The 15,819-nt window shown below is 41.7% G+C and overlaps 1 protein-coding gene across 1 annotated transcript in view; it reads right to left on the bottom strand.

Annotated features, from left to right (window-relative positions):
• obsl1a (obscurin like cytoskeletal adaptor 1a) overlaps positions 1–15,819 on the bottom strand; it is an 18,781-nt gene extending 2,962 nt beyond the window's left edge. Inside the window, exons 1-21 of the mRNA XM_005452354.4 lie at positions 15,385–15,819; positions 12,707–13,969; positions 11,629–11,898; positions 11,082–11,342; positions 10,327–10,632; positions 9,090–9,356; positions 8,728–9,003; positions 8,196–8,310; positions 7,815–7,975; positions 7,347–7,619; positions 6,968–7,243; positions 6,612–6,887; positions 6,253–6,528; positions 4,120–4,395; positions 3,762–4,031; positions 3,404–3,670; positions 3,059–3,328; positions 2,674–2,940; positions 591–857; positions 366–478; positions 84–237 (exon numbers count right to left, since the gene is read on the bottom strand). Coding sequence (XP_005452411.1) covers positions 84–237; positions 366–478; positions 591–857; positions 2,674–2,940; positions 3,059–3,328; positions 3,404–3,670; positions 3,762–4,031; positions 4,120–4,395; positions 6,253–6,528; positions 6,612–6,887; positions 6,968–7,243; positions 7,347–7,619; positions 7,815–7,975; positions 8,196–8,310; positions 8,728–9,003; positions 9,090–9,356; positions 10,327–10,632; positions 11,082–11,342; positions 11,629–11,898; positions 12,707–13,895 — 5,830 coding nt within the window. The 5' untranslated portion in view covers positions 13,896–13,969; positions 15,385–15,819. The remainder of the gene's footprint in view (positions 1–83; positions 238–365; positions 479–590; positions 858–2,673; positions 2,941–3,058; positions 3,329–3,403; positions 3,671–3,761; positions 4,032–4,119; positions 4,396–6,252; positions 6,529–6,611; positions 6,888–6,967; positions 7,244–7,346; positions 7,620–7,814; positions 7,976–8,195; positions 8,311–8,727; positions 9,004–9,089; positions 9,357–10,326; positions 10,633–11,081; positions 11,343–11,628; positions 11,899–12,706; positions 13,970–15,384) is intronic.

Genomic DNA, 15,819 nt, shown 5'->3' with positions numbered 1-15,819 from the left:
GTATAAGCTTTACTCCAGCTACTCGCTGGCTCCACTTGGTTCAAAATGAGTTGTGTTAAGCCAGTATCTGATCAGAGGCTTACCATAAACCTCCAGCGAACAGGACGTTTTGATTTCCCCTGTGTCGCATGTGTAGGTGCCAGAATCTGCCCGGGAGCACTGCAGGATTTGACAGAACCTCTTACGACCCATTGAGTAGATCCGACAGTTTTTCCCCGGCTTCAGCTCCAACCCGTCCTGAGTCATAGAAAAACAAGTCAAAGGCATTTTTTATGCATTATATCGCTCTTAAAAATGTCACTTTGCTGGTATAATAAGACAACATAAGGGCAAGATTACTGAGAGTATTTACTGGTTGATTTTACCTTAAACCATCTGACTTCAACATTTTGTCGGGAGAATTCACACTCCAGGGTGACAGGAAGTTCCTCCTCCACACGGGCATCGGCCAGTGGTTTCAAGATGGACACTGGTGTTTCTGTCAGTTTAGTCAGTCCAGTCAATCAGTCAGTGAACTACTTGATGAGTTATGATTTAGAATAACAAGGTGTAAAAAGTGAAACCAGTGAGCTTCAGGGGCTTGTATTTACCTTTGACTGTGAGCCTCGCTGTGGTGCGCACTCCTTCAGCTGAGAAGACGATGGTGCCCGTGTCCTCCAGAGTAAGGTTGGACAAGGTGAGGCCGTGAACTCGTCCGTTGGTGCTCACCCTACACTGGTTGTTTGGCTTGACCCGAATGCCGTCCTTTTGCCAGCTGCCCTCCACATCTGTGTGCGACAGCTCCACCACAAAGGAGGCAGTCTCTCGTTCAAAGGTTTCTTGGTCAGTCAGACCTTTGCGGATGGCGATTTTACGGGCTGCACAAGAGTAGATTAGTGAAAGCAGTGAGAGGTGAGGACTGTCATTATATCAACCATAATGATCAAATTATAAATCTAATGAATATCTATTAAATCATTGAATTATTTTTAAAAACTGAGAGAATGCTTTTTTTTGCAAACTGTATTTTGCTGATATGCATTTGAAAGCCAAGATTGTGTTTCAAGGACAACCGAAGGTTGTGCAAATATAGACAGAGCCCAGTTTATCATGTTACAAAAACACCAGCAGGAGCAGTCCACTGTCACTGTGTCACTCTCTTACACAGCTGAATAACAGTATGGCTGTGTTTCAGAAGCCTTTTCACACTTACAGGTCTAGCTCGGCTATTCTTAGTACTTCTTTGCACTCTGACATGCTGTGAAAAACACCTTCAGTGTGTACTGTTCTTTACTAGGCCCGAGCTCATCTGTGTCAGAAGAGATACCAATCACAAAGTCACATGGTACACTGGCTTCTGATTTTTTTTATGTTCTTGTTTTATAGTCTTCAGAGCCGAGTAAGTACTGGAAGTATCTGGCTAGTGTTCTTTCTGCCTCCTTTTATCTTATTTATTCACATAGCGGTTAGGTTTGAACAGTTAAATCCAGTCAAAACAAGCAATTTTAGGTTAATTTCTTCACTCGCTATTTATAGAATAAACAAAAAGGCTTGTTGCATTTCAAATCAACATGAGCTTTCTCCAAAATAAAGTCACATATTTGAACACACACTAATAAAAAAAACACTTCACAGAAAAAAATAGTTTCTGGATGGTATATAGTCAGGGGTGCACATAAGTGGTCCGCAGGTGCGCATTCGCTGTCAAAATAAAAGATGTGCACCAGATAAGAAGTTGCAACGCGCGTTTGCGTACATAAGATTTTCTGAAAGAGGACAGACATTTGTTTAGAACTCTTAAAGATGTCGAAGAAGCGAGCTCCTTTAAGCAACTACTTTGGTGTTCCTCCACCTCCAAAGAAATGTCAGAAGGAGTCCGAACCGCAAAAGAAGCGCGTATTCTCGGAAAAGTGGTTGCAGGAGGTGAGCTGGCTTCAAACAAATGATGAACGCACAGAGATGTGGTGCAGAATATGTCGTGAAAATCCCACTGTAGCGGACAAAAACAGTGCCTTTAATATGTACGCAAACGCACGTTGCAACTTCTTATCTTGTGCGCGTCTATTATTTTGACAGCGAAAGCGCACCTGCGGACCACTTATGTGCACCCCTGTGTATAGTTATAGCATTAAAAAAAATACAAATTAAACATGTTGAATATTTTTTAACACGAAAATTTGATCACAACAATTAAGAAAATGTTTTTTTCATTCAATGTTTTCACTCGTGCTTTGAGCAAATATGATGAGTTCAACTAAAAAAATCAAAAATATCAGAAAATGGTGCAGAAAAATCTGATGTTTCCAAATCTAATCTAAACATTTTGAAGCCCACTCTAGCTATGATTTCGAGACCTAATGCCCTGGATGAGTCTGATAAAATATATCTGAGATTAAAGTATACTAAGAGGCACTGAAACCTCAGATCAGTCGTCCGATAGAAACCCTAACCCTAATGCCACAACTGCATTATCGGCAAGCAGGGGATCAGTCAATCAGCATGCTGACTGTCAGAATGACTGCTGTAATAATTCACATGGAAATACTACATTGCTAAAATTTCTCAGCACTGATTACATATGTCCAAACTTTGGACCATAAAAATAGTCATTAGTTTCCACCCTGTTTATTTTTCACCATGCTTTTTTCATGTCCGGATAAAAGTGTTATCCATACCCTGCTGCAGTTCACTTACGTTCTACATTGAGTTTGACCTGTGTCCGGTCATGCAGAGTCTCGCACCGGTAAGTCCCCCTGTCCGACAGAGTCAGGTTGTGGATGGTGAGACTGCGTTTGCAGCCGTTCTGGGCCAGCGTGTGTCGGGGACCAGACTGGATAACCACCCCCTGCCTCATCCACTGGACCTCACCGGCCTCCAGGCTAATCTCTGTCTCCAAGGTGGCATCACCAAACTCCTCTGCCATAACAGCTCCCATTTTCTTAGTAAACATAACCTGAGCCTCTTAACATTACAAGAGGCAGAAAAAATGATCAACTGCTGGTACTTTTAGAACACATTAAGAGTAGAAGATAGATGGATGGATTTTAATGTCTCTTTTAACCTTGACGATTGGTCTTACCCTGAACTTTCAGACTGGCTTTGCTCATTTGTCCTTCAGCTTCTGCTGTAATTTTTGAGCAGTCCAGCATCTGGCACTTTTTAATCACCAAGGTGTGGCACAGGCCATTGTGGGTTGCCTGGAAACGATCACCCAGAGTGATAGGCTCATTGTCCATGAGCCAGACCAGCTGGACATCCTCTGGGGAAACCACACACTTAAAGGTGGCATCTTCTCCTTCCAGCACAGTAGTGTTGTGGAGTTCAGTGAGGAACTCAATGACTCGGGGCACTGAAAAGACAAAAGTTATGAAGCTGCTACCTGACTGAAAAGAGGAGAGGAACTCCTATTTCAATGCATACTTACTTTCTACCCTCAGTTTTGCAACAGTCCGGTCATCTCTGGACTCACAGGTATACTCGCCGGCATCCTCTCGAGATAGACGATGAATGGTCAAGCTTCTTTCGACTCCATCTGCCCTAATGGAGAATCTCCTGTTTGGGACCACTTCTACTCCATTCCTTAACCACTGGACGTCCGCTTTTGGCTTGCACACCTCACACCGAAGGGTCACCATACCATCAGCGTGGGCCACAGTGTCTCTAAGCGGCTTTGTGAACTTAATTCTCATTTCTGTAATACAGAAAATCAAAGTTGATATGAGAATATAGGCCAGACTGAGGCTTTCTACAAAGCTGTTCAAAATGCAAAAAAAAAATTTAACCTTTAACCAGCAGGCTGAAGTGCATCTGGTCTGTGTTGATGTCACAGGTGTACTCGCCAGCATCAGAGCGCCTCAAAGGCTCGATGGTAAGAGTGCGTTTATGGCCCTCCATGAGTGCTCGGTAACGATCACCTTCAACGGTCGTCCAGTCTTTCATCCAGCGCACTAGAACGCTTTCCTTGGAAACATAGCTTGTCAAGGTCACGCTCTCTGCTTCGTAACCCGTCACAACAATGTCATCCTCCTTGTTCACAAATGTAACTGGAGTCTCTTTGATAGAAAAGAAATTTTAAAAGAAAGTTATATGACCTTTTTTCTCTTCTTTAAAGCTGTGAAGGTTTAATTTGTGGATTTGTACCTTGAATGCGTATAACGCTGACCATCTTGTCATCCACAGCGTCACACACATACTTTCCAGAATCGGAAGGCTGAACACAGGAAATGATGATTTTCCTCAGTGTCCCATAGCTTTCAATATAGGTCCGGTCATCACTGGTGAGAAGCCTGTCATTACAATACCACTGGACAGGGGCATTAGCACGAGATACCTCACAGGCCAGGATCAGGTCATCGCCTGCCATCATCTCCTGGTATTCAAGGTCATTTGAGTTTCCAACAATGGTCACTGGAGGCTCTGAGGGAAGAAGACGGATTTATCCATGCAAAGTTTTGCCAGAAATATTCTTTTGAAAAAAAAAGTACATACAGAGATAGCTCTTTTGTGATAATATCATGCCAGTGGAAGGCCCGCAAAATTATAACTGCTTGATCCTGCCAGATACTAGCTGCCGTTGAAATGTTTTCAAAAAGTCCAAGGCAAGATGCTTAGCCTTATCCCTTTCAAAAAATAATTTTATCCTTTTATTTAAATAAATATTTAAAAAGTATTTGAAAAACAGCTAACTGCTTATCTTCATTGGAATGGTATGTAAAAAATTTACAGTTCAGAATTCCTCACAGTACAGAAACAGCAAACAGCACTGACATGAAGGTTATGAATAACCTTCTCATGGCCTCTGACAGAATGGAGTCTCTGTTCATGTAGATGGGAGTTCCAGTTGTGCTAGGACAAATTCTATTTACATTATAAATGCTCCTCTTAAGCAGTATCATTAGAAACCATAGCATACAATTGCATCGCTATGCAGATGATACCCAGTTCTATGTGTCAATAAAGCTAGATGAAACACCTATTAGTTAAACTGCAGGCGTAAAGATATAATGGCCCGTATAACCTCTAATTTCATGCCTCTTAAGTTCAAATAAAAGTGAGGCTATTTTACTTTGCTTAAAAATCTTAGTAACATGGTGTCTAACCAGATAGAGTCCCAATCAAAAGTGAAATGGCAAAAAATCATATTTTGCATGGTTGGATCTTAAAAAGGTTCCAAGTAGAGCTTCAACATGCAACAAAAAGAAATGAAAGTGAGACAAAACAATTGTTTTGAGCATGCAATTTATTGAAAACAGTGCTTAAACTGAAACAGGCTGTTTTACAGCTGATCAATAGGACCACATGATTTAAAAGGCCAAATCTGTGCAAAAATGTGGATTCAATGTCATTTTCTGTCAGGTAGTCACACTGTCATGACGTTCTGATGGCAAAGTCAAAAAAGCGTTCCCTTTTTGAACATGGTCGGGTTGTTGAACTGCATAAGCAGGGTCCCTCGCAGCGTGCCATGGCTGCTGAGGTGGGATGCAGTAAGACAGTCATTTGGAATTTCTTAAATGATCCTGAGGGTTATGAACAAAAAAGTCAAGTGGAAGACCCAAAAACATTTCACCAGCACTGAGCCGGAGGATCCAATTGGCTGTCCGTCAAGACACTGGACGATCCTTGAGCCAAATTAAGGCCGTTACTGGTGCTGACTGCAGCCCCATAACCATCAGATGGCATCTGAGCCTGAAGGGCTTCAAAAACAAAAAACATCTTCAAAGGCCTCGTCTCCTTGAACGCCACAGAACTGACCGTTTGGACTGTTTGGACACGAGACACTGAAAGGTGGAAGACAGTTTTATTTTCTGATGAGAAAAATGTAACCATGATGGTCCTGATGGTTTCCAGTGTTACTGGCATGACAAGCAGATCCCACCTGTGATGTTTTTTACGCGCCATAGTAGGTGCTTTTTCCTGTAAAACAGCCTGTTTCAGTTTAAGTGTTGTTTTCAATAAATTGCATGCTCAAAAAAATGTTTTGTCTCACTCCCATTTCTTCTTGTTGCATGTTGAAGCTCTACCTGGAACCTTGTTAAGATCCAACCATGCAAAATATGATTTTTTGCCATTTCCAAGTGGTCTCAAACTTTTGACTGGGACTGTATTTACCATGGATGGCATCGTTTTCGCCTGCAGTAACCATGTGAGGAAACTTGGAGTCCTTTTTGACCAGGATATGTATTTCAATATGACTATTAAACAAATATGCACGACTGCTTTCTAAGGAAAAAATTAAAACAGAAAGAAAAATACATTCAGCCAGATTAACCTTACCTTCTACTGTAACTTGGAAGCTGATACTGTCATCTCTGACATCCAAGAAGTATTCTCCTGAATCTTCGAGTTCAGCATTAAGGATGACGAGCGAGCGGAAAGGACCTTCTTCCTCTTCACAGAACCTTTCATCACCCTGAACACGACAGCCATCCTTGTACCATTTGGCGGCAGCATTGGCTCTGGAGAGCTCACACTCCAGCACAATGTCATCAGAAATCAGGAACTTTTGGTTGTTCTTGATCTCTGACTTTCTTAAAATCTTCACTGGTGGCTCTGAGGACACAGAATTACACATTTATCTCTAAAATGTCACAATGGCTCAGAAAACTCATACCGAGGCAATTGCTGCATCTTACCTGAAACTTTAACTTGGAAATCAATTTTATCATCCATAGCGTCACAAGTGTATTTGCCAGAATCCTCAGGAATGGGAGCGTGAATTGTCAAACGACGAATAAGCCCATCTTCTGTGATGGTGACATTGCTGCTTTGCTGAATTTCTTCACCATTTATCAGCCACTTGACTTCTGCATTTGGTCGGGACACCTCGATCTCTAGAATCACTGGTTTGCCAGCAAGACTCTCCAGTTTGTCAGCTGTGTCTTTGGCGCAAGTTAGCGTTACTGGTGGCTCTAAATGAAGCAAAGAGAAATAAAGTATGTAAAATGTAATGTAATTAAAATGTAATTAGCCTGAATGTATGCCTGTTTACCTGTAATAGTTACTAGGAAGGCCAAAGAGTCATCTTCTGTGTCACATACATATTCCCCCATGTCATGCACAGTGGTTATGGGTATAATGAGCCTCCGTTGGGCCCCGTCCACCTCCAGGATCAAGTTGTGCCCTGCCTCTACTTCTAGACCGTCTTTGAACCAGCGCACAGGAGCATCCGCCTTTGAGATCTCACAGCTGAGCTCCAGCCTCTCTGATGCCAAGTGAGTCAGTTCCAGCTCTGATTCACTGGGATAAATGATTCTTACTGGTGGATCTAGTACAAGTGAAAGATATTAAAAATAAGCATTTAAACTTATTTTATAGATTCTCTGTTTCAATTTGATATCTGTTAGAACAGGTGAGCACTAAAGTTTTACCTTTAACACCAAGTTGGAAGAAGACGGAGTCTCCATCTGTTTCACAGACATACTCTCCAGCATCCTCCTCTGAGCTGCAGAGAATTGTCAGCCTCCTGTAAGGGCCTTCTGATATCAGCTGGATGTTTTCACTCTCTGCCACCTGCAGGCCATCCTTGAACCATCGCACCTTCCCCCTGGAGCGAGACAGCTCGCACTGCAGGTGGATCTCCTCTGAGATGTAGCTCTCCATCACCACATCGTCTTTAGGTTCCACTATCATCACTGGAGGCTCTGTGTTTTTTGTTTGAGTAATAAGAGCGAGGTCAAATGATGCTCATAATGAATTAATAATCTAGTTGTTCCACAATGCCACCTTTAATCTTTTTATTGCCATTTTAAAACTTCAGGGCCAAAACACAGCCAAAATATGTTGTTAAATGCCTTTTGTTTTTACCAAGGGGAGTTGGAGGAGAAAGGTCAGTGTACCTCGGACATTGACTGTGAATTCCATGCTGCTGCTTCCTGCCTGGCAAGTATAACTTCCAGCATCCGAGGTTTCTGCAGAGCGGATAATTAACCTCCTCATGGTTCCTTCTGCCTGCAGAGTTATGTTGTCACTGGGCTTGATCTCACAGCCGTCTTTATACCTGGGACACAGACACAGATAACCGTAAAGAGTCTCAAAGAGTTTGTTTTAGTTACATTAAAAAAAACCTGTGTCCTACTAAGAGGTTGATTGTGCAGTAAACAAAATTATGCAGGTAGTATTTGAACCGTTAGATACTGGAAACACAGAAGACTACAGACTTTACAGATCTACAGATCTGTCTTTATTTGCAAACAGGAATTCTTCAGTCATTGTCTTACCACACAACTTCAGCATCATCTCTGGAGACATGGCAGACCAGCACCACAGGGTCCAACTCCATGCTGCTCTTATGAAGTTCATCCTCAGCGACCGGACTGAACTCCACCGGAGGACCTGAAAACAGGGTAGAAGGAAGACTGCATGTCAAGGGCTGGAGCTCAAGGTATTACATGAAGTAGCCCTCTAAAAATTGGAACAGTTGTTGGTATGGTTTAATAATAAGCCCAGATGTGGTCCAAATGTGTTAGCACAGGTTTTAAACAAGGTTTTGGTTTCTTACAAGACATAAAAATCAGTCAGAGACACAGTTGTTTAGATTCAGTGTCACTTAATAATCCAAGAAACATCAGTATTTTCATGATATGAAATCCAGAGAGTATATTAAGTATGAAATTTTCTGTATAAGAAAATTAACATGTGATTCTTTAAGTAAATATAACAAAATGGTCAATTAATATCCATGTTAATGTTAATATCTATGTTAATGTTAAAGAAGCTCATCAGCATGTCATCTGTTCATAAACCAATTACCTGCAACATCCACATTGAATGTGATGACATCCCCTGAAGTTTCACATGTGTAAACTCCAGAGTGAGATTCCTCAGCTGACTGGATCACGATCCTCCTCATATTCCCATCGGCCTGGATGTTTAGACCATCTGAGACCTGAAGCTCCTTGCCATCTTTGAACCAGGATACTTTTGCAAACGGGTGGGAGACTTCACAGTAGAGTACAATGGCATCCCCTATGTCCACCTTTTTCTTGCTGTCTAACTCTGACAGAGGACTGAATTTCATCACAGCAGCTGTTGAAAAAAAATTGAACACACAAATAAGCAAACTTAAAAAAAAAAGCATCAATCACAGGTTTTTCAGAGGTTTTTACACCTACGTTTAACGTTGAGCACAGCGGAATCCCTGACTCCGTTAGCTATGAAGGTGACCTCTGCTTCATCCTCTGTCATGCGACTTTCATGGATCACCACTGAGTGCTTTGTTTGATTGTGTTGTATTGAATATCGTCCGCCGTGCTGCAGTTGAGCACTATTGAGAAACCAGGTTCCAACCATTGGGGCAGACAATTCAATGGAGAAGCGAGCATCTTGTCCTTCTACAACCTCACAGCTTTGGAGGCGGCTGAGGATCTTGGGCCCAGGAACTAGGAAGTACAGAAGAAGTACAGTACAGGTATTAGTCAATTAAGCCTGACAGATATGTTGGCGCTAATGATATTAGCTATTTGCACATATATTGGCATCAGAATTTACAGCAGAATTAAAAAGTAAAGAAGAGACAGGAAAAAATGTCTTTCCACCATGTTATGAGTGTTGATTTTGCATAGCTTGCATAGTCCTCCAGCAGAGGGCGCTCTGCAACTTCCCTGTTGGCAACAATGTCTGAACTGCCACAAAACATCAACCAGCTGATCCAAGCAGACCTGGCAGTGCATAAATGAGTAATACACGACTTGTTGGGACATTAAAACAAGATTATTTTTAAACTCATTGTCATTTTATCATTGGTGTCTGAAAGAAAAAAAATATTGGTCCATATTTTTAAATTGCTCAGTTTAGTCTTATAAACATATGCTATGTCGTACACTATTAGTCAACAAATAATGCGTAGTTTACACTCTAGAAAATTACAGGAAAGTGCTGGAAGTTAAATTTACCAGAAGGAAATTGTCATTTTACAGCACTGTCAGCTGTTTGCTTGTCATTATAGTTTCATATTAGTTCTCTTACTCCAGTCTACATAATATCTACGTTTATCACTGATAAATATAACTACATTGTCCTTGTTCGCTTAAACCTTAACACTTTTCTTTGCCACACTGGAGACCACATCAAACACCCACAACAAATTTAAGCACAATATAACTGAAATAACCATAACTAAAAAAAGAAAAATTATTAACATTTATATGCCCATGGTTACTCAGCAAGTTAAAAAAACAAACGCTCTACCTAAAAATGTATACAATTTTGTGTTTCATATTTTTTACCCTTAAAATAAACTGTAGTGTTTTTGAATGAAATTATATTCACCTGAAAGAAGAGTTTCAAGTAAAACTTTAAAAAAATGATATAAACCGTATGTAAAATCTGTCGCCGTAGTGTGCTCCTCACCCAGATGGACAACGTTGGGAAACTCCACATGGCCGCTTCGTCCATATTTGTTAATGCAGCAAACTCTGAAACGGTAGTTGCCCTCGCATGGTACAATGTCACCGGTGACCTCAGCTGAGGTGGCGGTCTCTGAGGTGAAACACTTCTGCCATTCCTGAGAACCCACTTCTTGCATCTCCAGCACAAACACAGAGCGGGTGGAGGTCTGACTACTGGGGGCGGGATCCCAGGTAAGCAGCGCACTGTTGGGTCTGTCTACATCCATTTTGACTCCCACCGGACAGATAGGTGGGCAGTGTCGTGTGGCTGAAAGACAACGAAGAATAAAGAATGTAATAAGGGTGGATTGATAGGCTGACTGTCAGAAGGCATCATTAAATTCACTGAAACTAGTTAGTTAATTAGTATACAACCAGAAGCAATAATTGTAATGTATTATTAGAAAAATGTAAAAATAGTTAAATAAAAATACAATTTAATGTCTTCAAATTAATACATTTTGACAAGTGAGCCAAAATTTTTGCATATGACTCCTTATAAAAATAAACTTGCCATCAGAGTTCCCACTCTCACCGCCAGCAAAAACACTACTGGATGCAACAAAAGACTCTTAAAAACTCTTGAATCCCAAATGATCCTGCAACAAATAAACCTGAAATAAATGTTTATTTAAATCTCAAACACAACCTTCAAACCTTCTTCAAATCAAGCAAAAAACCTTAACAAACATTTACACAAAGTGTTTCCTAAATTACCTTTGACCTTGAGGCGTGATGAAGTCTTGGATCGTCCTGCGACAAATGTCACAACTCCCGAGTCGTGATAGGCCACGTTGACAAAGACCAGAATGTGAGTTTTGCCAAAAGACTTGAGGATTGTTTGGTGTGTTTCATGTAGCTTCAACCCGTCTTTGAACCAGTGGACCTCCATGTCGTCGTTCTCCACCTCCACGCAGAAGGCTGCGTTCTCACCCTCTAGGACCTCCAGTTTTCGTGGAAGCTTACGAACAATAGTACCTGTAAGGATAAAAATTAATGCATACTTAAATTTCTTTAGCAAATTGTTTTTCGAAATAAGCTTAAAAGCTGCATCAGGTAGTTTCCCCTTTCGACCACACACTGTGCTAGCAGGTGTTTATACAGAGATCATTTAGCTTGAAATGATGACATGAATGGATATCATTAAGTTAATGCGATAAAGCAAGTGTGCATTAAAATTTTGTCTTCCTGAAGTACTAGTCCTAGAAATACTATCCCTTTTTACAATAATTTGATGCACCGTAGCCTATTTTTCACAGTGTACCTTTAACTGAGAGCTCAGCAATGCTCTTTGCTCCATCAGGCATCTCACACAGGTAGACTCCATCATCGTCTGTTCCCACATCGTGAATAGTGAGTCTTCGTTTGGTTCCTTTCTGCTCCATCCCATATTTACTGCTGGGCATCAGCCTCTGGTCTTCCAGGTACCAGGCAGCTGGGAGTGACTCATCAGGTACCTCACACTCAAGCACGGCAACGTCCCGCTCTTTCACCTCCACGTCTTTTAACGGGCGCCTGAACCGCACGGCAGGGCCTGAAGAATAAGGACAACATTATCTTTGGTCCAAAGTGGATGAATCGTACATATATATGTGCAAGGATTAATGGAGATGCCAAACAAGAAGCTGTTTCGCAGCGCTAGCGTAGATTTAGGAGACAGCTCAAATTCACTGCATTGGCAGCAGGCCTAGAAAAACTCAAACTCAAAATAATAACTAAAATGTAATGTGTGGAAATGAAAAATTTTAGTGCAAACACTTTATTTTTGATTCTCTTTTGCTACCATATAATAGTTTTCAAGCACATTAGCAGTGGTAATGTTTCTTCATGATATCTGTATGTTAAGGACTGGCATGTTGAGCCCATTAACTAAATTGACTCTTATGGTAGAGGCAGCTCACAGATGCAGAATGAATCACATAGCATTTTACCCATGCGCAGTTTTATTAGTATGGTTTAAGATATGCCCTCATTTATTGTAACTGGACATATAGATATTCATTTCAATTTGATCATTTTCAGCGACTAATGTCTTGAAAAGAAAGGCGTTTATTTTGTGTTATTCATGATATCTGAAATGACGATTTAATCCACTTTAAGGGATAATACTTGGTACAATGAAGTGTTATCTAGGTGGTTATTTTCAGAGGTTTTATAATAATGTTCCAATGTTAATCACCTTCTGTGGTTTTCTGTTACTCTTTTAATCACTTTTTCCATTTACTTGTAGCATTCAATGAACACAGAGGACTAACATTATTTGGGTTAAATATTGTTCTAGAAGAATATCACATGTCATGTTCTTCCATGAAGATTGCAGAAAAAAGAACAGGTTGCCATACCTTTGACAGACAGGTGAACGGCACTTAGGGTGTTTCCCAGCGCATTTGATGCTGCACACACATACAACCCTGTGTCCTGCACTTTACAGTACAGCACCTTCAGGGTGTAGTAGCCCTCTCTGTCCTCAAATATCAGATGACGTCTGTCGGGCTCTAGGGGAACTCCGTCTTTCTTCCAGATGATCTCAGGTTTTGGCTTCCCTGTTACAAAGCAGCGAAACTTGGCGTGTTTCCCCTCCGCTACTGCAAATTTCTTTACTTTTGACCCATCGACAGGTGGCTCTGCTGTGATCCTTGACAAACCGGGCCTCCCACCCCTGTGCTTTGGTGACCACTGGCTGTTAGTGTGACCGGTCGAGGATGTTTTGCTGTCCCCTCGCTCTGGTACAGGTTCGACAAGAAGGACGGCCCCAGCCAGGGCCTCACCATGGCAGTTGACGGCCTTGCAGGTGTAGACGCCTTTGTCGGGCATACGCGTCCGATATATCTTGAGTTGGAACCAGCCACCATCTTCATTCCTCATGCTGAAGTGAGAACTCTCAAAGATGTCATTGAGTTTCTTCCCATCCTTTTCCCAAATCACCTCTGGCAGAGGGGTCCCCCAGATTTTACAGGAGAAGGCTGCGTCTTCGCCCCGATCCACACGCAGAGACAGGGGCTTGATGAGGAATCGCGGTCTGTCATCAGATGTTAGATCAACCTCTGCTTGTTTTTCGCTTAGCCCGCTGTTCCATCCTCCATTCAGTTCCCCTCCATTTGCCTTGCAGTGTTCACCATTTTGCACTGCATTGTAGCCATTTAGGTGTCCCACAAATTCTCCGTTTTCTTGCATAGGTTGCGTCCCACCATTGACCACTAACTGTCTTGCGTCCTCATCTTGTTGCTGGGCCTCTCCTTCAACTTTAAGGGACGCTGCTGCATAGGTTTCTCCTATGCTATTTCTAGCCTTGCAGATGTACTGGCCAGCATCCTGCTGGGTCACTCTGGTAATGGTCAGCAAGTAAACCTTTCCCTCCTCTGAGATCTTGTAGCGTCCTTCAGACAGGATCTGGACATTTTTGCGTTCCCAGATCACATCTGGGCGTGGGTCTCCACCGACTTGGCACTTCAGTGTTGCATCTGTTCCACACTGGGCCACTACAGGACGTGGATAGCCTAAAACACGAGGTGCGCCACCAAAAATATCCATGGTGATGTCACCTTTTATTTGGGTCGAATGAAGAAGTTTCTTTTCAAAATGATCTTCTTATGTTTTGTGAAGAGCTGAAAGAGAAAGAAGATTATTAGTTTAGTAGACTGATTAAAATCTGCCATGAGTGCAGCTTTTGAGTTCAAACCCCAAACCACCATCTAAACAGTAACTGTGTGTTCATTGTGTCCCAGATGGGTTCATCAGTAATCTGACTCAAACTGAAAGCAGAATGAAGAGTGAACAGTTTTATAAAATACAATAATATTATTAATATCTATTTATTCCATGGTGTATCTTTGTCCTGCCTTCCTCCTCTCATCACCAACCTTTTGCAGCAGATGGCTGCCCCTCCCTGAGTCTGGTTCTGCTGGAGGTTCCTTCCTGTTAAAAGGGAGTTTTTCCTTTCCACTCTCGCCAAGTGCTTGTTTCAAGGGGGGTGGGGGGGGGGGGGGGGGGGTCTTCTTATTGTTGGGGTTTCTCTCTATTATTGTAGGGTCTTTACCTTACAATATAAAGTACCTTGAAGTGACTGTTGTTGGTATTTGGCACTATTTAAATAAAACTGAATTAAATCAAATTTTAAAAATTTTCAGAATACTCAGTATAGTTCCCAAAGCTGAAGTAAAGAAGTTTAGTAGTTTTACGAGGTGGATATTGAGCAAACACTCTTGGTTGTCTCACAGCTGGTGCTGTAGCTCAGTGAAGAGTGTATTTATAAAGCAGTCTGTCCAAAAAAAGATGCTGGAGCCTCTGTGTCACATAGCACACAAACACACCTGCAGTCACTAACTAGGACCAACTAATCCCTTATATACATTCATGTGTACAGAATGTTGTTTGCACTCTTACTGTTGGCTTCTCTTTGTCAGCTCATTGTAACATTCTAGCAACAACTTAAGCAATTCAGTATCTAAAGCAAGGGTGTCAAACATAAAGTCTGGGGGCCAGAATTGGCCCGGCAAGGACTCCAATCGAGCCCACTTGACGGCTTTTGAAAATGTGAAGGAGGTAATAGATTTTGGCTTATAACTGTATTTTCAAAGGTTTTACAGCCTTTATGACTGATAAAAACCTGCCCCATTACCATTCACGCTAAGCCAAAGTTATTTAGTTATAGATAAACACAATGTCAAATGAGTTTGACATCCCAGATCTAAAGCTTTAGCCTCCATTTGTAATGCAGCTGCCACTTGTCTCTTTTCATGGCTCATTTGTTTCCTCTGTGTTGTCACCACCTTTCTTTTTGCATCAAGAACGGCAGCCATTTGTTCTCTGTGACACATCACGCTTAGAAATCATCTAAAGAGCATAAAGTCATACAACTTTATGACAGGTAGAGGCACATCCCAAGCTTAGTCAGTCTTCGAATGTTTTGTTGGCACATGTAAAGAAAAGATCCTCCTCCGGCATTTTCAGGAGAGAATTACACAGTGACACAAAAAAGAGCTCAACAGTTTCTAATTGTGTCGTTAAAGTTCAGACTTACCGCTTTAAGAGATGCTGTCTTTAAAGCATTTGTCTCTCTTGTGATGCCTTAAAATGTTATTCTTAAAAATACAAGCTGGCATCAGTTCACTTGGATGATCTTTGGTGCTTTCTTTATTCTGTGAGCATTCAAGAAGCACGTTTAGAGTCTTCAGCTCATGTTCCTTGTTTTCCTGGTTTGTCTTGTTTGGAGCGCCTGCTGGTCACTGAACACCAAAGCAGCTGAGAAAAATGGTATCTTCCATTCACATTTGGTGGTCCAGAGTCATAGTAATATCTTAGTTGTGTCCCCTCAGTCTGGTGTTGGGTTGCAGGTGGCAAGGAGTAAAATGACCACAGCCTTTCAGCTGAGTGCCTGGTTTATGCGTCAGCTCTGATACTGTCATTGTCCAATAGCTAAAGAGTGTGGTGTGAGAGAGAGCTAGCTGGAATTGGT

The sequence above is a fragment of the Oreochromis niloticus genome, linkage group LG23, assembly GCF_001858045.2.
Source record: "Oreochromis niloticus isolate F11D_XX linkage group LG23, O_niloticus_UMD_NMBU, whole genome shotgun sequence".
NCBI lineage: Eukaryota > Metazoa > Chordata > Actinopteri > Cichliformes > Cichlidae > Oreochromis > Oreochromis niloticus.
Note: the sequence above shows the minus strand (reverse complement) of the source record. Positions and strands in the feature narration are given on the sequence as shown.